Genomic DNA, 21,575 nt, shown 5'->3' with positions numbered 1-21,575 from the left:
CAAGTGTATTGGTGCTAATCAAACAGAGGCAGCTTCGGTGAATCGGACACGTCTGCAGGATGGAAGATGGTCGCATACCCAAAGTATGGTGAGGTAGCCAGAGCCAGACATCCAGTGGGGCTCCCAAAGCTCCACTTCAAGGACGCTTGCAAGCGTGACATGGAGACCCTAAACGTTGACTATTGCATCTGGGAGTCATTAGCTGGTAAAAGAGAGAAATGGCATACTATGACAACAAATGGCCACAGTAGATTGGCACAGGCGCCAAGGCCAAAAACTCAGCGTCACTTGGTAACTTCACGTGCAACACTTGTGGCAGAATCTGCTTCTCAAGGAACAGCCTTCACAGCCATCAGCAAATGTGCACCACGAGAAGACCTCCCACCTACAGAGATCGAGCCAGGGACTGGGAGTGACAGCATAGCTCGGTGGAGAGCTGGCATGGACTCAATGGCCTCTTTCTGTGCTATAAATGACTAATTGGATTGTTTGCTTAATGTCCATCATCTTTCATAGGTGGAAGGATGCCAACATGTGGTTTAAGAGCTTTATGCATTTAAGGAAATATGTTCACTGCTTCCAAAAGGATTAGATTGGAACATGTCCCTGTCTTCTCCACCTTATGCAAGCTTCAATGGAAGGGATTGAGAGCCTAGATAGATTATTAAAAGGAAAAAAGGTGCAAGATGGTCAGAATGAAGTCCCTCTTCTTCCCCAGAATCTATACCTTCTCCCCCTGAAGGGCGAGTGAAATTGTGGCATTTCATATTAGCTTCCAATTGTAATACACTTCAGTATATGGAAGTGAGGGAGCTTAGACTGTGTCCACAACAGCCATAGCAAGACATCTGAAGCAGCAGTTATGAACGTTAAAAAGTGAGCTTCAGTAGGTGTATTCTACCATAATAACTCAGACTGCAATTGGTAGCTTAAATACCAGAACTCCTCCTCCCTAGGGAAGGGACTGGGACTGAAGTAGCGCAACATTAATCCACTCCAAAGCATCCTTTGCTTTAAGAAGTTGCAGCTAATATGTGTATTGAGGGGGGGTTGGAGGGAGTTGTGAGTGAGGCAGAGAAAACTCAGCAACACTGGTAACAGTTCTTTGTATTTTAGTTTCTGCAGTTCTCTCCCAAAACCTCTTCCACTCACTTCTTTGAAATAAAGGACACCTTGATAAGCTTTTGGGTACTGGTCTTGCCTTATATGCCATTGAGGGACAAAAAGAAAGACCAGTACCCAAGTGCTTATTTTGTTCAATAGTCTTAGTGTTAAAAAGGTATTATGGAATAGCAAACAGTCATTTAAGGAAATTGAAATTGTGACATCTAAGAAACTAACAAAAAGTGTTATTCCAGAAGATAGATTAGATAACCCTCAGAACTAAACCCCATGATGAAGCAGTTGCACAGCCCAGTGGAATTTTGTTGGATGCAAACTAAATTGTTAACTCAGAATAATGGAATTGTTTAATTTTACAAAGAAGCAAAATCCAGTCCAACATCAAGCAGTTTATTTACAATTAACATTGCACTTCCACAACAGCCTAGGTCTCAACTCATTGTACAAAGTCACAATTCCCTACACGACAGGGGGATCTTGCACATGATATAAACACAAGTACTACACAATAGACTGCAGGGATCAAGCTCAGTCACTCTCCCCCAGGGTGAGCTTGTCAAACAGGTACTCTCCCATGCCATTGTCAGGCACTCCCAGTCTCTTCAGGTTGGTGATGTGATCTCCAAGCTTCTTGATCATCTTCACTTGCTCATCCAAGTAGTGAGTCTCCAGGAAGTCACAAAGCTGGGGGTGGGGGAGAAAAAGCAGTTAGTTATATCCAGCAGCAGATACAAAGCAGAGAGAGCTTGGCTTTGACTAAAGACTAAAATTGAAAACCAATGTCTGCACTGGCTTTCCAAAGAGCAATTTATCTTGAGCCACTCCCCTGCCTTCTGCCCATAACCCAGCACATTCTGAACAGAAAAAAGTTCCCTCCATTAAACATGCCTCCTCTTAGTGGATTTCAGATGCTAACCACTTAGAAAACTTTCTTCATGCCACCATTGCTTCTGCTTAAATCTGGAGGGCAGTCGTCAAGAGGTGCAGTGGAGATTCATGCAAGATTTGCATAAGTGCTTAGATCCCAGGATCACTGACATTTCACTCCGTTAATAGACCAACATCCCTTCCCTCCACCTGAACACCATACAATCCCCCAACCATCCACCCCAACAGAAGAATCCCAAATGAGCCACCCCAACACAAAACTATTTGAGAATGGAGACCTTTTGAATGGGAAAAGTTTAAACCACCACTTCATTCAATAGGCCACATGAAGAACTTACATGAGGGTCAGTGTTGCCAGTGGAGAGTTTGTGCAGATCCAGCAGACTCTGGTTCACATCCTTCTCCATCTGCAGAGCTCTCTGCATTGCCTCCAGACCATTGCCCCACTCTTCCTGCTCTGGCTTCTGAAGAGGAAAGTCAGACAGTTCACTTACAATGGATTAAAACAAACAAGTAAAAGGTAAATAGAAGTCCATTTTACTAGGAACCAAAGTTAGAATATAAAATTGCTGCATGAAAACCACCACAACCACAGAACTGGTTCCCATTTAATTCCATCTAAAAATGATCCAGACAGGAGGCCAATCATTCATTGAATCCAACCTTGATGTCCTCCAAGATGATTCGGCCTCCACGTTTATTCTGGAATTTCAGCAGTTTCTCAGCGTGCTCCCGTTCCTCATGTGACTGCTCCTTGAAGAACTCAGCAAAGTGACGCAGGGCAACATCATCCCGGTCAAAGTAATAGGACTGCGGAGAGAATTTAAACAGCTTCATGCTAGATCTAGATCATAATATTATAGACAAGACCAAATACCCCAATTCGCAAGGTCTCAATCTTGGAGAAAATGGATATTTGTTAACTAGCAAAATTCAATTTATTGTTTTTGAAGGTTCAAGAGGGGAAAGTTATCCTAAAGAAAGGAAATAGGATTGTAATGACCTTTCATTGCAGTCAAGCTAATCTCCAAGCTTTCCCTCCTATTTTTAGGTAGGGACATGAGGATATATTAACCCAAGGTCCCATCAGCTGAACGTAAATCACACTACTTTAAAGAAGTTAAAAGTTCTCTCCAGTAGAATGCCAACATTTATCACAACCAAATATCAATGCACCAGAGAGTGTCCAATTACTATCCCATTATTGAGAGTTTTCTGTACAAATTGGCTACTGCATTTCTTATTTTACAAGTGTTGACACTAGAAAAACAGCATTTCATTGACTATAAAGTACTTGGGACCTAAGGCAGTAAAAGCTGTCCCACTGATTTCTTTTTTTTTTTAAAAAGTAGGAGGAGAATAAGCCATTCCATGGAGACTGAACCTTTGCTAATTATTAAATTAAACAATCTAAATATCAGGTTTGTGATCAGTTACAAACCCAAAGTAGTAACTAAGCTAGTTTTACATATTAAAAAAACTCAATAGAGAACAGCTGCTACAAGGAGCAGTCCATTAACTCACAAGAACCACCCCCCCCCCCCATATTGCACACTTGTAGCACTCACTATTCAAAGAATCCCACTGCTCCCCTCCCCACCCAAATATTTCACAGATAAATATTGTTTAAAGCTAGTTAACTACACTAGAGAAATTCCCACTTTTCAGAATGCAGTAACAAGGAATACAACACTCACCATGGACAGGTAAACATAGGAGGAATAGAGCTCCAGGTTGATCTGCTTGTTAACAGCATCCTCACAGTCCTTGTGGTAGTTCTGACACACTTGGGAAGCCATCTTCACTATTGCTATATACTATTACTGCTCACTATCACCTAGAAATTTCCAACAATGACCCTTTCTACTATGGTCTCCTGTATTTATCCCACTGGGACAGCCTGATTTCAAACAAGGAATGACATCAACAATGATGATTGACATCCCTGATAACCAGTCTGGAATCTCCCATGAATCCAGGCACCAATTAACAATGGGGATGGGGTATTGGGGAGGGAGTGAGGTTCAGAGCCAATCAGAGCTTTGAAGTACATGCAGATTTGGGAGCTTAGTCTCAACGATGTCCCTGCTTTTGGGTTACAGTGTCATAGAAACTTAGAGCGCAGGAGGCCATTTGGCCCTTTGTGTCTGTGCTGGCTCATGGAAGGAGCAGTCATACTTAATGCCCTACTTTTTGTCCATTACCCATTAAGTTTCTGATCCTCAGGCACCTGTCCAACTCCCATTACAATTATTTCTGAAATCGGCTTCCGGCACCTTTTCAGGTCGAGCGTTCCAGATCCCGAGAACTCTCTCAATGAAAAATTTCTCATCTTCTCTCTAGAGTTTTTGTCAATGATTTTGAATCTGTGACCTCCTGTTATTGACCCATTTGTCAGAGGGAATAATTGTTCTCTGTCTGTTCTATCAAAACCCTCTCATGACTTTGAAGATCTCTGTTCAGTCACCTCTTCACCTTCTCTGTTCTGTGGAGAACAGTCTTAACTTTTGCAACTTCTCCTCACAGCTGAAGTCCCTCATCCCTGGTAAATTCCTGGTAAACCTCCTCTGCACCCTTCCTAAATGTTCCTTGACATTCCTCAAATCTGAAAGAACCTCGTGGTTTAACATTCTAGCACCACAACCTCAAATTAAATGATAATTTGCTATTTCTGCGAAAGCAGCTTTTTATAATCTGACCAAGTTTGTTTCTTTGCAAAGGAATTTGCTAAAGATAAATTTCATTATCTACCCTCTGGTTCTTTTGCCTCATGTTTGTGTTTCTCTGAAATCTAAAGCTGTGAGATCTGGTTTAATTACAGAAGTGGTTCAGTCCTGGATTAGGTGATGAGATGTGTTGCATTGGATTAAATTTCTGTTTTAGATGGGCCAGGCAGGGTGGCAGCGATTCACATTCAGAGCCACCAATCGTGCTACAGTCATGAGCAACTCGGGAGAGATGCCACCAAAGGGCACGGTTAACCCACCTGAACAGAAAATGTATCCGGGTATTTACACCTGTTCTGGTCAAAAACTATCCGAGATGCAGTGAATGTCCTGCAGTCGCAAAGGGATTTGACCAAACTGATATACAGCACATGGTCACTCAATGGCCACCCAGGTGGACAGCAGAGACTTTGTATAAGGCCTGTGGTTATTGGTTCAGAGGGAACTATTGACTGATCCTTTCCACAGGACCTCTTTGAATTCAGTATCACTACTTGTAGGGAGTAGGGACGTTGATTAGTATGAAAAGCTCAATGTGATGAGATGCAGCCTTTGCTATTTGTGAATTTTCACACAATGGCGAAGATTTTTAAGGTGACTGGGAACCTCTGTGAGAGATGCAAATGGAATGAGTGAAGATCACTGTTCCCGGTTATTCCCTTTAGGATTTCCACATGGCTGTTCACCTGTTCATCTTAAAGGCACTGCTGCTTGTGTGCGGCCTATTCCCCATTGTTGAAGTCGGCAATGTTATTTCATGCTATGCTGTTCTCAACTACAATCCCAAAATTAACTTGTAAACATTGGATAATTACAATTGTAGCATCAACATATGAATCTATTGGTAAGGGCGAAGGAGACAAGTGAAGATCTTGGAGGATTTGCAATGGATTTGGTATGAAATGTACAATGTGCTGAAATACAAATTGATACATTTTTGGAGCAACTGCTGAAGGAAGAGAAAATGTTGAGGTTAAGGAAGGGGGTGTGGAAGGAGAAAATCTATTGAACTGACTTTGTGGTTTAGGTTATTCACTTTATGCGTTTAATGAAATATGTTCACTCCCTCCAGAAGGACTAGATTGGATACAGCTCACATGGAAACTCAGTTACAAAGACACATGGACTGTCTCTCCGGTGCCTGTAACTTGTTCTTCTTGACTAAAAGCATGGTCATTGGACAAGGTGTTGCCTCTCTGCCCCTGATCACACTGAATAACACCCGACTGGAAGTGGTTAGCAGATTCTGCTACTTTGGGTCCATGGTGACAGACAGTCTGTCCTTTGATGCGGAGCTCGATATACACATAGGAAAAGCAGCTACCCCCTTTGGCCAACTCACAAAACGCTCATGGGATAACATCAAGCTGACCCTTAGAAACAAGCTGATGGTTTATAAGGCCTGTGTTCTCAGCACCTTGCTGTATGGCTGTGAAATATGGGAAACTTACAGCCACCAGGAAAAGAAGCTTAATAATGTCCATCTTGCTGTCTGTGGTGCATTGTGGGTATATCCTGGCAGGACAAAATCACAAATGTGGCAGTCATCTCAAAGGCAGAGCTCCCAAGTGTATTGGTGCTAATCAAACAGAGGCAGCTTCGGTGGATCGGACACGTCTGCAGGATGGAAGATGGTCGCATACCCAAAGTATGGTGAGGTAGCCAGAACCAGACATCCAGTGGGGCTCCCAAAGCTCCACTTCAAGGACGCTTGCAAGCGTGACATGGAGACCCTGAACGTTGACTATTGCATCTGGGAGTCACTAGCTGGTAAAAGAGGGAAATGGCATACTATGACAACAAATGGCCACAGTAGATTGGCACAGGCGCCAAGGCCAAAAACTCAGCGTCACTTGGTAACTTCACGTGCAACACTTGTGGCAGAATCTGCCTCTCAAGGAATAGCTTTCACAGCCATCAGCAAATGTGCACCAAGAGAAGACCTCCCACCTCCCACTCCTAGTGGGAGTCTTTCAAACGTCAGTTGATTAGAATCCAGGACCAGCATGTTCCTGTGCGGAAGAAGGATAAGTTCGGCAAGTTTCGGGAACCTTGGATAACGCGGGATATTGTGAGCATAGTCAAAAATAAAAAGGAAGCATTTGGAATGGCTGGAAGGCTAGGAACAGACGAATCCCTTGAGGAATATAAAGACAGTCGGAAGGAACTTAAGCAAGGAGTCAGGAGGGCTAAAAGGGGTTATGAGAAGTCATTGGCAAACAGTATTAAGGAAAATCCCAAGGCTTTTTATATGTATATAAAGAGCAAGAGGGTAACCAGGGAAAGGGTTGGCCCACTCAAGGACAGAGAAGGGAGTCTATGTGTGGAGCCAGAGGAAATGGGCGAGGTACTAAATGAGTACTTTGCATCAGTATTCACCAAGGAGAAGGACTTGGTGGATGATGAGCTTAGGGAAGGGAGTCTAGATAGTCTCAGTCATCTCATTATCAAAAAGGAGGAGGTGTTGGGCGGCACAGTGGCGCAGTTGTTAGCACCGCAGCCTCACAGCTCCAGCGACCCGGGTTCATTTCCGGGTACTGCCTGTGTGGAGTTTGCAAGTTCTCCCTGTGTCTGCGTGGGTTTTCTCCGGGTGCTCCGGTTTCCTCCCACAAGCCAAAAGACTTGCAGGTTGGTAGGTAAATTGGCCATTATAAATTGCCCCTAGTATAGGTAGGTGGTAGGGAAATAGAGGGACAGGTGGGGATGTGGTAGGAATATGGGATTAGTGTAGGATTAGTATAAAATGGGTGGTTGATGGTCGGCACAGACTCGGTGGGCCGAAGGGCCTGTTTCAGTGCTGTATTTCTAAACTAAACTAAACTAAACATAAGTCCCCAGGGCCTGATGGGATCTACCCAGAATACTGAGGGAGGCAAGGGAAGAAATTGCTGGGGCCTTGACAGAAATCTTTGCATCCTCATTGGCTACAGGTGAGGTCCCAGAGGACTGGAGAATCGCCAATGTTGTTCCTTTCTTTAAAAAGGGTAGCAAGGATAATCCAGGAAATTATAGGCCGGTGAGCCTTATGTCAGTGGTGGGGAAATTATGAGAGAGGATTCTTCGGGACAGGATTTACTCCCATTTGGAAACAATTGGACTTATTAGCGAGAAGCAGCATGGCTTTGTGAAGGGGAGGTTGTGTCTCACTAATTTGATTGAGCTTTTTGAGGAAGTGACAAAGATGATTGATGAAGGAAGGGCAGTGGATGTTATCTATATGGACTTCAGTAAAGCCTTTGACAAGGTCCCTCATGGCAGACTGATACAAAAGGTGAAGTCACATGGGATCAGAGGAGAGCTGGCAAGATGGATACAGAACTGGCTCGGTCATAGAAAACAGAGGGTAGCAGTGGAAGGGTGCTTTTCTGAATGGAGGGATGTGACTAGTGGTGTTCCACAGGGATCAGTGCTGGGACCTTTGCTATTTGTAGTATATATAAATGATTTGGAGGAAAATGTAGCTGGTCTGATTAGTAAGTTTGCGGACGACACAAAGGTTGGTGGAGTTGCGGACAGTGATGAGGATTGTCAGATGATACAGCAGGATATAGATCCGTTGGAGACTTGGGCGGAGAAATGGCAGATGGAGTTTAATTCGGACAAATGTGGGGTAATGCATTTTGTAAGGTCTAATGCAGGTGGGAGGTATACAGTAAATGGCAGAAGCCTTAGTAGTATTGACAGGCAGAGAGATCTGGGCGTACAGGCCCACAGGTCACTGAAAGTGGCAACGCAGGTGGATAAGGTATTCAAGAAGGCATATGGCATGCTTGCCTTCATCGGTCGGGGCATGGAGTATAAAAATAGGCAAGTCATGTTGCAGCTGTACAGAACTTTAGTTAGGCCACACTTAGAATATTGCGTGCAATTCTGGTCGCCACACTACCAGGAGGACGTTGAGGCTTTGGAGAGGGTACAGAAGAGGTTTACCGGGATGTTGCCTGGTCTGGAGGGCAATAGCTATGAGGAGAGGTTGGATAAACTCGGATTGTTTTCACTGGAACGATGGAGGTGGAGGGGTGACATGATAGAGGTTTACGAAGTTATAAGCGGCATGGACAGAGTGGATAGTCAGAAGCTTTTTCCCAGGGTGGAAGAGACAGTTACTAGGGGACATAGGTTGAAGGTGAGAGGGGCAAAGTTTAGAGGGGATGTGCGAGGCAAGTTCTTTACACAGAGGGTGGTGAGTGCCTGGAACTTGTTGCTGGGGGAGGTGGTGGAAGCAGGTACCATAGAGACGTTTAAGAGGCATCTTGACAAATACATGAATAGAATGGGAATAGAGGGATACGGACCCCAGAAGCGCAGAAGGTTTTAGTTCAGGCAAGCATCAAGATCGGCGCAGGCTTGGAGGGCCAAATGGCCTGTTCCTGTGCTGTACTGTTCTTTGTACATGGATCGTGCCAGAGACTGGGACTGACAGCATAGCTCTGTGGAGAGCTGGCATGGACTCAATGGGCTGAATGGCCTCTTTCTGTGCTGTAAATGACTAAATGGATTGTTTGCTTCATGGCAATCATCTTTCATCGGTGGAAGGATGCCAACATGTGGTTTAAGAGCTTTATGCATTTGATGAAATATGTTCACAGCTTCCAAAAGGATTTGACTGGAGGACATTTCCACACATTCTCCTCTTTCTTCACCTTATCCAAGCGTTTATGGAAGGAAATAAGAGCCTAGAGGGAGAGAGGTGGTGTAAGATTTACAATACCAGTCCCTCTTTGTCCCCAGAATCCATACTTCCTCCCCCTGAAAGATTGAAATTATGGCATAGCAGGTTAATTTCCAATTGTAATACCCTTCAGTATTTGGAATTCAGACATTGTGAGTACAATAGCCATAGCAGGAAGGCTGAAGCAGCAGTTATGGTTTGCATGAGTGAAATTCACCAGGTGTATGGCACAAGAACTCAGACTGTGATTGGTACCTTATTAAATACCAGAACTGCTCAGCCCTCGGGCAGAGACTGGGACTGAAAAAAAGCACATGAATTCACTCCAAACATCCTTTGCATTTTCACAAGTTTCAGCTAATATTTGTGTATTTAGGGGGGTTCGAGAGAGTTGAAATTGAGGCAGAGAATATTCAGCACCAGTGGTAACAGCTCTTTGTACTTTAGCTTCTGGAGTTCTTTCCCCAAACCTCTTCCAATCACTCCTTTAGAAACAAAAGACATTTTGACTAAGCTTTTCCCTGGTCTCCTTTTGTGCCTCAGAGAAACATATTTTGTTCAGTCTTGTAAAGCATTGTTGAATGTTTTATAATGTTTAAAGATGCTGTTATGCAAGAGCAAGCAGATTTAAACAATTCCAAGGAAGCAAATTCCAGTCCAATATTGAGCAGTTTATTTAGTTATTACATTTCACATTAAAGAGACCAGGTCTCAACTCCACAAACTTGCATGCACACAAATAGAAAACATGAGCACTAAAGACAGCAAGCTTGATCCCTGCAGTCAGTTCAGTCACTCTTCCCCCAGTGTGTGCTTGTCAAACAGGTACTCTCCCATGCCATTGTCAGGGGCTCCCAGTCTCTTCAGGTTGGTGATGTGATCTCCAAGCTTCTTGATCATCTTCACTTGCTCATCCAAGTAGTGAGTCTCCAGGAAGTCACAAAGCTGGGGGTGGAGAAAAAATAATGAAACTAGTTATGTCCAGCAGCAGATACCAAGCAGTGTGAGCTTGGCTTTGACTAAAGAGTTTCAATTTTAAATCCTAATGGTTTGAGCAAAAGGCCATTTGACCAGTCATGTCTGCACTGGCTTTCCAAAGAGCAATTGACCTTGAACCACTCCCCTGCCTTCTCCCATAGAAGATGCGCTTCCTTTTGGGAAGACAATCCAATTCCCTCCATTGAACCTGCCTCCATTTAGTGGATTTCAGATGCTAACCACTTGCTGTGAAAATTTTCTTCACGTCCCCCATTGCTTCTTTTGCCCATTAGCTTGAATCTGTGCCCTTTTGGACTGGAGGACAGTCAAGAGGTGCAGTTGAGGTCCATGCCAGATTTGTTCTTATGCATAGGTGTTGAGACAACAGAATCACTGGGACACTTCACACAAAGTTAATAGTAGACCAACCTCCCTTCCCTCCACCCAAACACCATATTGTTCCCCAATCATCCCCTGAAGAAACCCAAGTGAGACACCCCAACACAAAGCTTGAGAATGGGGAAAGGTTTTACCAGCTCCACTTTATCAAATAGCCCACATTGAGAACTTACATGAGGGTCAGTGTTGACAGTGGAGAGTTTGTGCAGATCCAGTAGACTCTGGTTCACATTCTTCTCCATCTGCAGAGCTCTCTGCATTGCCTCCAGACCATTGCTCCACTCATCCTGCTCTGGCTTCTGGAAATGAAAGTCAGACACTTCATTTACAATGGACAAGGTAAACAGGGGTGGAAAAAAAAAAAGACATCCATGTTACTAGGAACCAATGTGTTACAATATTGAATGACTGCATTAAAACAACCACAACCATGGAATCAAATGGGAACCAATTCTATCTAAAAGGGATTCAGACAGGAGGGCAATCATTCATTGAATCCAACCTTGATGTCCTCCAAGATGATTCGGCCTCCACGTTTATTCTGGAATTTCAGCAGTTTCTCAGCGTGCTCCCGTTCCTCATGTGACTGCTCCTTGAAGAACTCAGCAAAGTGACACAGGGCAACATCATCCCGGTCAAAATAATAGGACTGTGGAGAGAATTTAAACAGCTTCATGCTAGATCTAGATCATAATATAGAATTCAAAATCAATTACCCCACTTCCCCAGTTAATGATTTCTCAATCTGAGAAAATGGATATTATTTGTTAACGAGCAAAACTCAATTTATTATTTTTGAAGGTTCAAGAGGGGAAGTTATCCAAAAAGGATGGATGAAAGATTCAATGACCTAGGATGGAAAGATTGAAATGACACTTCATCTCTAAGCTGTCCCTCCTCCTATTTGCAGGTATTCACATGAGGACATATCAACCCAGGATACCATCAGCTGGATGGGAAACATCACAACACTACTTCAAAGAACATAGATATTCTCTCCAGTATCCTACCAACATTTATCTCAAATAAATATCACTAAACCAGATAATCCAATTACTATCCCATTGTTGAGAATTTTCTGTGCACAAATTGGCTACTGCATTTCTTGTGTAACAATATTGACACTTGTAAAACAGCATCTCATTGACTAAAGTACTTGGGATATCCTGATGCAGTAAAAGCTGTATATATTTTTTTTAATCAAGAGAATAAGCTACTGGATTGAGACTGAACATCTTCCCAGTCAAAATATTGGGTTTGTAACTGAGCACAAACCTAGGTAGTAACAGCTAGTTTCACATATTAAACCTCAATAAACAGCAGCTGCTACAAGGAGCAGTCCATTAACTCACAAGAACCCTCCTGTATGACACACTTGCAACAGTCTGCTCAAAGAATCCCCACTGTTCCCCACCCACTCATCCCACAAATTTTCACAAAGAAAAGAGTTAAATATTGTTTAAAGCTAGTTAACTACGCGAGAAAAATTCCCATTTTTCAGAATGCAGTGACAAGGAATACAAAACTCACCATGGACAGGTAAACATAGGAGGAATAGAGCTCCAGGTTGATCTGCTTGTTTACAGCATCTTCACAGTCCTTGTGGTAGTTCTGACACACTTGGGAAGCCATCTTAGTTATTACTATATACTATTACTGCTCACTATCACCTAGTAAATTCCAGCATTAACTCTTTCTACCACAATCTCCTGTATTTATACCACTGGAACAGCCTGATTTCAGACAGGCAATGACATCACCAATGATGATTGACATCCCTAATAACCAGTCTGGAATCGCCCATGAATCTAGGCACCAATGAACAAAGGGGATGGGGTATTGGGGAGGGAGTGAGGCCCAGAGCCAATCAGAGCTTTGAGGTACAGGCAGATTTGGGAGCTTAGTCTCACTGCTTTTGGGTTACAGTCATAGAAACTTAAAGCACAGGAGGCCATTCGGCCCTTTGTGACTGTGCTGGCTCATGGAAGGAGCAGTCATGCTTATTGCCCTATTTTTTGTCCATTGCCCATTACGTTTCTGATCCTCAGGCACCTGTCCAACTCCCATTACAATTATTTCTGGAATCGGCTTCCGGCACCTTTTCAGGTCGAGCGTTCCAGATCCCGAGAACTCTCTCAATGAAAAATTTCTCATCTTCTCTCTAGATTCTTTGTCAATGATTTTGAATCTATGACCTCTGGTTATTGATCCACTTGCCAGAGATAATAATTGTTCTCTATCTGTTCTATCAAAACCCTCTCATCACTTTGAAGATCTCTGTTCAGTCACCTCTTCACCTTCTCTGTTCCGTGGAGAACAGTCTTAACTTTTGCAACTTCTCCTCATAGCTGAAGTCCCTCATCCCTGGTAAATTCCTGGTAAACCTCCTCTGCACCCTTCCTAAAGGTTCCTTGACATTCCTCAAATCTGAAAGTACCTCGTGGTTTAACATTCCAGCACCACAACCTCAAATTAAATGATAATTTGCTATTTTTTCTAAAGCAGCTTTTTATAATCTGACCGAGTTTGTTTCTTTGCAAAGGAATTTGGGAAAGATAAATTTCATTATCTACCCTGTGGTTCATTTGCCTCATGTTCGTGTTTCTCTGAAATCTAAAGCTGTGAGATCTGGTTTAATTACAGAAGTGGTTCAGTCCTGGATTAGGTGATGAGATGTGTTGCATTGGATTAAATCTCTGTTTTAGATGGGCCAGGCAGGGTGGCAGCGATTCACATCTGGAGCCACCAATCGTGCTACAGTCATGAGCAACTCGGGAGAGATGCCACCAACGGGCACGGTTGACCCACCTGAACAGAAAATGCATCCGGGTATTTACACCTGTTCTGGTCAAAAAGTATCCGAGATGCAGTGAATGTCCTGCGGTCCTGAATGGTTTTGACCAAATTGATGGACAGCACATGGTCACTCAATGGCCACCCAGGTGGACAGCAGAGACTTTGTATAAGGCCTGTGGTAACTGGTTCAGAGGGAACCATTGACTGATTCTTTCCACAGGACCTCTTTGAAATCAGTGTCACTACTTGTAGGGAGTAGGGATGTTGATCAGTATGAAAATCTCAATGTGATGAGATGCAGCCTTTGCTATTTGTGAATTTTCACACAGTGGCAAAAATTGAATAAGGTGACTGGGAACCTCTGTGAGAGATGCAAATGGAATGAGTGAAGATCACTGTTCCCTGTAATTCCCTTTAGGATTTCCACGTGGCTGTTCACCTGTTCATCTTAAAGGCACTGCTGCTTGTGTGCGGCCTATTTCCCATTGTTGAAGTCGGCAATGTTATTTCATGCTGTGCGGTTCTCAACTACAATCCCAAAATTAACTTGTAAACATTGGATAATTACAATTGTAGCATCAACATATGAATCTATTGGTAAGGGCGAAGGAGACAAGTGAAGATCTTGTAGGATTTGCAATGGATTTGGTATGAAATGTACAATATGCTGAAATACAAATTGATACACTTTTGGAGCAACTGCTGAAGGAAGAGAAAATGTTGAGGTTAAGGAAGGGGGTGGGGAAGGAGAAAATCTATTGAACTGACTTTGTGGTTTAGGTTATTCACTTTATGCGTTTAATGAAAGATGTTTGCTCCCTCCAGAAGGACTAGATTGGATACAGCTCACATGGAAACTCAGTTACAAAGACTCATGGACTGTCTCTCCTCTGCTTTTAACTTGTTCTTCTTGACTATAAGCGTCAAAAAAACCATGGTCATGGGACAAGGTGTTGCTTCTCTGCCCCTGATCACACTGAATAACACCCGACTGGAAGTGGTTAGCAGATTCTGCTACTTTGGGTCCATGGTGACAGACAGTCTGTCCCTTGATGCGGAGCTCGATACACACATAGGAAAAGCAGCTACCCCCTTTGGCCAACTCACAAAACGCTCATGGGATAACATCAAGCTGACCCTTAGAAACAAGCTGATGGTTTATAAGGCCTGTGTTCTCAGCACCTTGCTGTATGGCTGTGAAACATGGGAAACTTACAGCTACCAGGAAAAGAAGCTCAATAATGTCCATCTTGCTGTCTGTGGTGCATTGTGGGTATATCCTGGCAGGACAAAATCACAAATGTGGCAGTCCTCCCAAGTGTGTTGGCACTAATCAAACAGAGGCAGCTTCGGTGGATCGGACACGTCTGCAGGATGGAAGATGGTCGCATACCCAAAGTATGGTGAGGTAGCCAGAACCAGACATCCAGTGGGGCTCCCAAAGCTCCACTTCAAGGACGCTTGCAAGCGTGACATGAAGACCCTAAACGTTGACTATTGCATCTGGGAGTCACTAGCTGGTAAAAGGGGGAAATGGCGTACCATGACAACAAATGGCCACAGTAGATTGGCACAGGCGCCAAGGCCAAAAACGCAGCGTCACTTGGTAACTTCACTTGCAACACTTGTGGCAGAATCTGCTTCTCAAGGAATAGCCTTCACAGCCATCAGCAAATGTGCACCGAGAAGACCTCCCACCTCCCACTCCTAGTGGGAGTCTTTCAAACGTCAGTTGATTAGAATCCAGGACCAGCATGTTCCTGTGTGGAAGAAGGATAAGTTCGGCAAGTTTCGGGAACCTTGGATAACGCGGGATATTGTGAGCCTAGTCAAAAAAGAAAAAGGAAGCATTCGTAATGGCTGGAAGGCTAGGAACAGACGAATCCCTTGAGGAATATAAAGACAGTCGGAAGGAACTTAAGCAAGGAGTCAGGAGGGCTAAAAGGGGTTATGAGAAGTCATTGGCAAACAGGATTAAGGAAAATCCCAAGGCTTTTTATATGTATATAAAGAGCAAGAGGGTAACCAGGGAAAGGGTTGGCCCACTCAAGGACAGAGAAGGGAGTCTATGTGTGGAGGCAGAGGAAATGGGCGAGGTACTAAATGAGTACTTTGCATCAGTATTCACCAAGGAGAAGGACTTGGTGGATGATGAGCCTAGGGAAGGGAGTCTAGATAGTCTCAGTCATCTCATTATCAAAAAGGAGGAGGTGTTGGGCGGCACAGTGGCGCAGTGGTTAGCACCGCAGCCTCACAGCTCCAGCGACCCGGGTTCATTTCTGGGTACAGCCTGTGTGGAGTTTGCAAGTTCTCCCTGTGTCTGCGTGGGTTTTCTCCGGGTGCTCCGGTTTCCTCCCACAAGCCAAAAGACTTGCAGGTTGGTAGGTAAATTGGCCATTATAAATTGCCCCTAGTATAGGTAGGTGGTAGGGAAATAGAGGGACAAATGGGGATGTGGTAGGAATATGGGATTAGTGTAGGATTAGTATAAAATGGGTGGTTGATGGTCGGCACAGACTCGGTGGGCCGAAGGGCCTGTTTCAGTGCTGTATTTCTAAACTAAACTAAACTAAACATAAGTCCCCAGGGCCTGATGGGATCTACCCAGAATACTGAGGGAGGCAAGGGAAGAAATTGCTGGGGCCTTGACAGAAATCTTTGCATCCTCATTGGCTACGGGTGAGGTCCCAGAGGACTGGAGAATAGCCAATGTTGTTCCTTTCTTTAAAAAGGGTAGCAAGGATAATCCAGGAAATTATGGGCCGGTGAGCCTTATGTCAGTGGTGGGGAAATTATGAGAGAGGATTCTTCGGGACAGGATTTACTCCCATTTGGAAACAAATGGACTTATTAGCGAGAAGCAGCATGGCTTTGTGAAGGGGAGGTTGTGTCTCACTAATTTGATTGAGTTTTTTGAGGAAGTGACAAAGATGATTGATGAAGGAAGGGCAGTGGATGTTATCTATATGGACTTCAGTAAAGCCTTTGACAAGGTCCCTCATGGCAGACTGATACAAAAGGTGAAGTCACATGGGGAGCTGGCAAGATGGATACAGAACTGGCTCGGTCATAGAAAACAGAGGGTAGCAGTGGAAGGGTGCTTTTCTGAATGGAGGGATGTGACTAGTGGTGTTCCGCAGGGATCAGTGCTGGGACCTTTGCTGTTTGTAGTATATATAAATGATTTGGAGGAAAATGTAGCTGGTCTGATTAGTAAGTTTGCGGACGACACAAAGGTTGGTGGAGTTGCGCACAGTGATGAGGATTGTCAGATGATACAGCAGGATATAGATCGGTTGGAAACTTGGGCGGAGAAATGGCAGATGGAGTTTAATTCGGACAAATGTGAGGTAATGCATTTTGGAAGGTCTAATACAGGTGGGAGGTATACAGTAAATGGCAGAAGCCTTAGGAGTATTGACAGGCAGAGAGATCTGGGCGTACAGGCCCACAGGTCACTGAAAGTGGCAATGCAGGTGGATAAGGTAGTCAAGAAGGCAGATACATGCTTGCCTTCATCGGTCGGGGCATAGAGTATAAAAATAGGCAAGTCATGTTGCAGCTGCACAGAACTTTAGTTAGGCCACGCTTAGAATATTGCGTGCAATTCTGGTCGCCACACTACCAGAAGAACGTGGAGGCTTTGGAGAGGGTACAGAAGAGGTTTACCGGGATGTTGCCTGGTCTGGAGGGCAATAGCTATGAGGAGAGGTTGGATAAACTCGGATTGTTTTCACTGGAACGATGGAGGTGGAGGGGTGACATGATAGAGGTTTACAAAGTTATAAGCGGCATGGACAGAGTGGATAGTCAGAAGCTTTTTCCCAGGGTGGAAGAGTCAGTTACTAGGGGACATACGTTTAAGGTGAGAGGTGCAAAGTTTAGAGGGGATGTGCGAGGCAAGTTCTTTACACAGAGGGTGGTGAGTGCCTGGAACTTGTTGCTGGGGGAGGTGGTGGAAGCAGGTACCATAGAGACGTTTAAGAGGCATCTTGACAAATACATGAATAGAATGGGAATAGAGGGATACGGACCCCGGAAGCGCAGAAGGTTTTAGTTTAGGCAAGCATCAAGATCGGCGCAGGCTTGGAGGGCCGAATGGCCTGGTCCTGTACTGTTCTTTGTACATGGATCGTGCCAGGGACTGGGACTGACAGCATAGCTCTGTGGAGAGCTGGCATGGACTCAGTGGGCTGAATGGCCTCTTTATGTGCTGTAAATGACTCTAAATGGATTGTTTGCTTAATGGCAATCATCTTTCATAGGTGGAAGGGATGCCAATATGTGGTTTAAGAGCTTTATGCATTTAAGGAAATATGTTCACTGCTTCCGAAAGGATTAGATTGGAGGACATTTCCACACATTCTCCGCCTTATCCAAGCTTTTATGGAAGGAAATAAGAGCCTAGATGAAGAGAGGTGGTGTAAGATTTACAGTACCAGTCCCTCTTTGTCCCCAGAATCCATACTTCCTCCCCCTGAAAGACTGAAATTATGGCATAGCAGGTTAATTTCCAATTGTAATACCCTTCAGTATTTGGAATTCAGACATTGTGAGTACAATAGCCATAGCAGGAAGGCAGAAGCAGCAGTTATGGTTTACATGAGTGAAGTTCACCAGGTGTATGGCACAAGAACTCAGACTGTGATTGGTAGCTTATTAAATACCAGAACTGCTCAGCCCTCGGGCAGAGACTGGGACTGAAAAAAAAAGCACATGAATTCACACCAAACATCCTTTGCATTTTCACAAGTTGCAGCTAATATTTGTGTATTTAGGGGGGGTTCGAGAGAGTTGAAATTGAGGCAGAGAATATTCAGCACCAGTGGTAACAGCTCTTTGTACTTTAGCTTCTGGAGTTCTTTCCCATCACTCCTTTAGAAACAAGACACTTTGACTAAGCTTTTCCCTGGTCTCCTTTTGTGCCTCAGAGAAACATATTTTGTTCAGTCTTGTACAGCATTGTTGAATGTTTTATAATGTTTAAAGATGCTGTTATGCAAGAGCAAGCAGATTTAAACAATTCCAAGGAAGCAAATTCTAGTCCAATATTAAGCAGTTTATTTAGTTATTACATTTCACATTAAAGAGACCAGGTCTCAACTCCACAAACTTGCATACACACACAAATAGAAAACATGAGCAGTAAAGACAGCAAGCTTGATCCCTGCAGTCAGTTCATTCACTCTTCCCCCAGTGTGTGCTTGTCAAACAGGTACTCTCCCATGCCATTGTCAGGGGCTCCCAGTCTCTTCAGGTTGGTGATGTGATCTCCAAGCTTCTTGATCATCTTCACTTGCTCATCCAAGTAGTGAGTCTCCAGGAAGTCACAAAGCTGGGGGTGGAGAAAAAAAAAAAATGAAACTAGTTATGTCCAGCAGCAGATACCAAGCAGTGAGAGCTTGGCTTTGACTAAAGAGTTTCAATTTTAAATCCCAATAGTTTGAGCAAAAAAGGCCATTTGACCAGTCATGTCTGCACTGGCTTTCCAAAGAGCAATTGACCTTGAACCACTCCCCTGCCTTCTCCCATAGAAGATGGGCTTCCTTTTGGGAAAACAATCCAATTCCCTCCATTGAACCTGCCTCCATTTAGTGGATTTCAGATGCTAACCACTTGCTGTGAAAATTTTCTTCACGTCCCCCATTGCTTCTTTTGCCCATTAGCTTGAATCTGTGCCCTACTGGACTGGAGGACAGTCAAGAGGTGCAGTTGAGGTCCATGCCAGATTTGTTCTTATGCATAGGTGTTGAGACAACAGAATCACTGGGACACTTCACACAAAGTTAACAGTAGACCAACCTCCCTTCCCTCCACCCAAACACCATATTGTTCCCCAACCATCCCCTGAAGAAACCCAAGTGAGACACCCCAACACAAAGCTTGAGAATGGGGAAAGGTTTTACCAGCTCCACTTTATCAAATAGCCCACATTGAGAACTTACATGAGGGTCAGTGTTGCCAGTGGAGAGTTCGTGCAGATCCAGCAGACTCTGGTTCACATCCTTCTCCATCTGCAGAGCTCTCCGCATTGCCTCCAGACCATTGCTCCACTCATCCTGCTCTGGCTTCTGGAAATGAAAGTCAGACACTTCACTTACAATGGACAAGGTAAGCAGGGGTGGAAAAAAAAAAAAAACAAAAAACAAGACATCCATGTTACTAGGAACCAATGTGTTACAATATTAAAACAACCACAACCATGGAATCAAATGGGAACCAATTCTATCTGAAGGGATTCGGACAGGAGGGCAATCATTCATTGAATCCAACCTTGATGTCCTCCAAGATGATTCGGCCTCCACGTTTATTCTGGAATTTCAGCAGGTTCTCAGCGTGCTCCCGTTCCTCATGTGACTGCTCCTTGAAGAACTCAGCAAAGTGACGCAGGGCAACATCATCCCGGTCAAAGTAATAGGACTGTGGAGAGAATTTAAACAGCTTCATGCTAGATCTAGATCATAATATAGAATTCAAAATCAATTACCCCACTTCCCCAGTTAATGATTTCTCAATCTGAGAAAATGGATATTATTTGTTAACGAGCAAAACTCAATTTATTATTTTTGAAGGTTCAAGAGGGGAAGTTATCCAAAAGGAAGGATGAAAGATTCAATGACCTAGGATGGAAAGAAGATTGAGATGACACTTCATCTCGAAGCTGTCCCTCCTCCTATTTGCAGGTATTCACATGAGGACATATCAACCCAAGGTCCCATCAGCTGGATGGGAAACATCACAACACTACTTCAAAGAACATAGATATTCTCTCCAGTATCCTACCAACATTTATCTCAAATAAATATCACTAAGCCAGATAATCCAATTACTATCCCATTGTTGAGAATTTTCTGTGCACAAATTTGCTACTGCATTTCTTGTGTAACAATATTGACACTAGTAAAACAGCATCTCATTGACTAAAGTACTTGGGATATCCTGATGCAGTAAAAGCTGTATCTTTTTTTTGAAAGCAAGAGAATAAGCTACTAGATTGAGACTATACATCTTCCTAGTCAAAGTATTAGGTTTGTGCTCAGTTACAAACCCAGGTAGTAACAGCTAGTTTCACATATTAAACCTCAATAAACAGCAGCTGCTACAAGGAGCAGTCCATTAACTCACAAGAACCCTCCTGTATGACACTTGCAGCAGTCTGCTCAAAGAATCCCCACTGTTCCCCACCCACTCATCCCGCAAATTTTCACAAAGAAAAGAGTTAAATATTGTTTAAAGCTAGTTAACTACGCAAGAAAAATTCCCATTTTTCAGAATGCAGTGACAAGGAATACAAAACTCACCATGGACAGGTAAACATAGGAGGAATAGAGCTCCAGGTTGATCTGCTTGTTAACAGCATCTTCACAGTCCTTGTGGTAGTTCTGACGCACTTGGGAAGCCATCTTAGTTATTACGATATACTATTACTACTCACTATCACCTAGTAAATTCCAGCATTAACTCTTTCTACCACAATCTCCTGTATTTATACCACTGGAACAGCCTGATTTCAGACAGGCAATGACATCACCAATGATGATTGACATCCCTAATAACCAGTCTGGAATCGCCCATGAATCTAGGCACCAATGAACAAAGGGGATGGGGTATTGGGGAGGGAGTGAGGCCCAGAGCCAATCAGAGCTTTGAGGTACAGGCAGATTTGGGAGCTTAGTCTCACTGCTTTTGGGTTACAGTCATAGAAACTTAAAGCACAGGAGGCCATTCGGCCCTTTGTGACTGTGCTGGCTCATGGAAGGAGCAGTCATGCTTATTGCCCTATTTTTTGTCCATTGCCCATTACGTTTCTGATCCTCAGGCACCCGTCCAATCCCATTACAATTATTTCTGGAATCGGCTTCCGGCATCTTTTCAGGTCGAGCGTTCCAGATCCCGAGAACTGTCTCAATGAAAAATTTCTCATCTTCTCTCTAGATTCTTTGTCAATGATTTTGAATCTATGACCTCTGGTTATTGATCCACTTGCCAGAGAT

At 43.8% G+C, this 21,575-nt stretch overlaps 2 protein-coding genes across 2 annotated transcripts; both read right to left on the bottom strand.

Moving 5' to 3' along the window:
- Window positions 1–1,650: 1,650 nt before the first annotated feature.
- Window positions 1,651–3,809, bottom strand: LOC137353693 (ferritin heavy chain A-like). Its single transcript, XM_068020054.1, has 4 exons — window positions 3,708–3,809; window positions 2,674–2,820; window positions 2,349–2,474; window positions 1,651–1,806 (listed from the first exon to the last, which is right to left on the bottom strand). Exons 1-4 carry the CDS (start codon window positions 3,807–3,809, stop codon window positions 1,651–1,653), a joined length of 531 nt encoding a protein of 176 aa, XP_067876155.1.
- Window positions 3,810–10,200: 6,391 nt separating this feature from the next.
- Window positions 10,201–20,984, bottom strand: LOC137353586 (ferritin heavy chain B-like). The gene is made up of 6 exons (XM_068019945.1): window positions 20,883–20,984; window positions 19,855–20,001; window positions 19,527–19,652; window positions 11,288–11,434; window positions 10,959–11,084; window positions 10,201–10,353 (listed from the first exon to the last, which is right to left on the bottom strand). Exons 1-6 carry the CDS (start codon window positions 20,982–20,984, stop codon window positions 10,201–10,203), a joined length of 801 nt encoding a protein of 266 aa, XP_067876046.1.
- Between the last annotated feature and the right edge of the window lie 591 nt (window positions 20,985–21,575).

This window comes from Heterodontus francisci, chromosome 41, assembly GCF_036365525.1.
Source record: "Heterodontus francisci isolate sHetFra1 chromosome 41, sHetFra1.hap1, whole genome shotgun sequence".
Lineage (NCBI taxonomy): Eukaryota > Metazoa > Chordata > Chondrichthyes > Heterodontiformes > Heterodontidae > Heterodontus > Heterodontus francisci.
This window is presented reverse-complemented; position numbering and strand designations above follow the sequence as displayed.

What these genes read in the sequence shown, in the direction of transcription:
- LOC137353693 (XM_068020054.1), bottom strand. Translation starts at nt 3,809, where the DNA reads ATGGCTTCCCAAGTGTGTCAGAACTACCACAAGGACTGTGAGGATGCT. An exon ending in CCTATGTTTACCTGTCCATG is followed by an intron (nt 2,821 to 3,707) that starts GTGAGTGTTGTA and finishes TTCTCTCCGCAG; the next exon opens with TCCTATTACTTTGACCGGGA. An exon ending in CTGGCAACACTGACCCTCAT is followed by an intron (nt 1,807 to 2,348) that starts GTAAGTTCTTCA and finishes CCCCACCCCCAG; the next exon opens with CTTTGTGACTTCCTGGAGAC.
- LOC137353586 (XM_068019945.1), bottom strand. Translation starts at nt 20,984, where the DNA reads ATGGCTTCCCAAGTGCGTCAGAACTACCACAAGGACTGTGAAGATGCT. An exon ending in TCATCTTGGAGGACATCAAG is followed by an intron (nt 19,653 to 19,854) that starts GTTGGATTCAAT and finishes TTTCATTTCCAG; the next exon opens with AAGCCAGAGCAGGATGAGTG. An exon ending in CTGTCAACACTGACCCTCAT is followed by an intron (nt 10,354 to 10,958) that starts GTAAGTTCTCAA and finishes CTCCACCCCCAG; the next exon opens with CTTTGTGACTTCCTGGAGAC.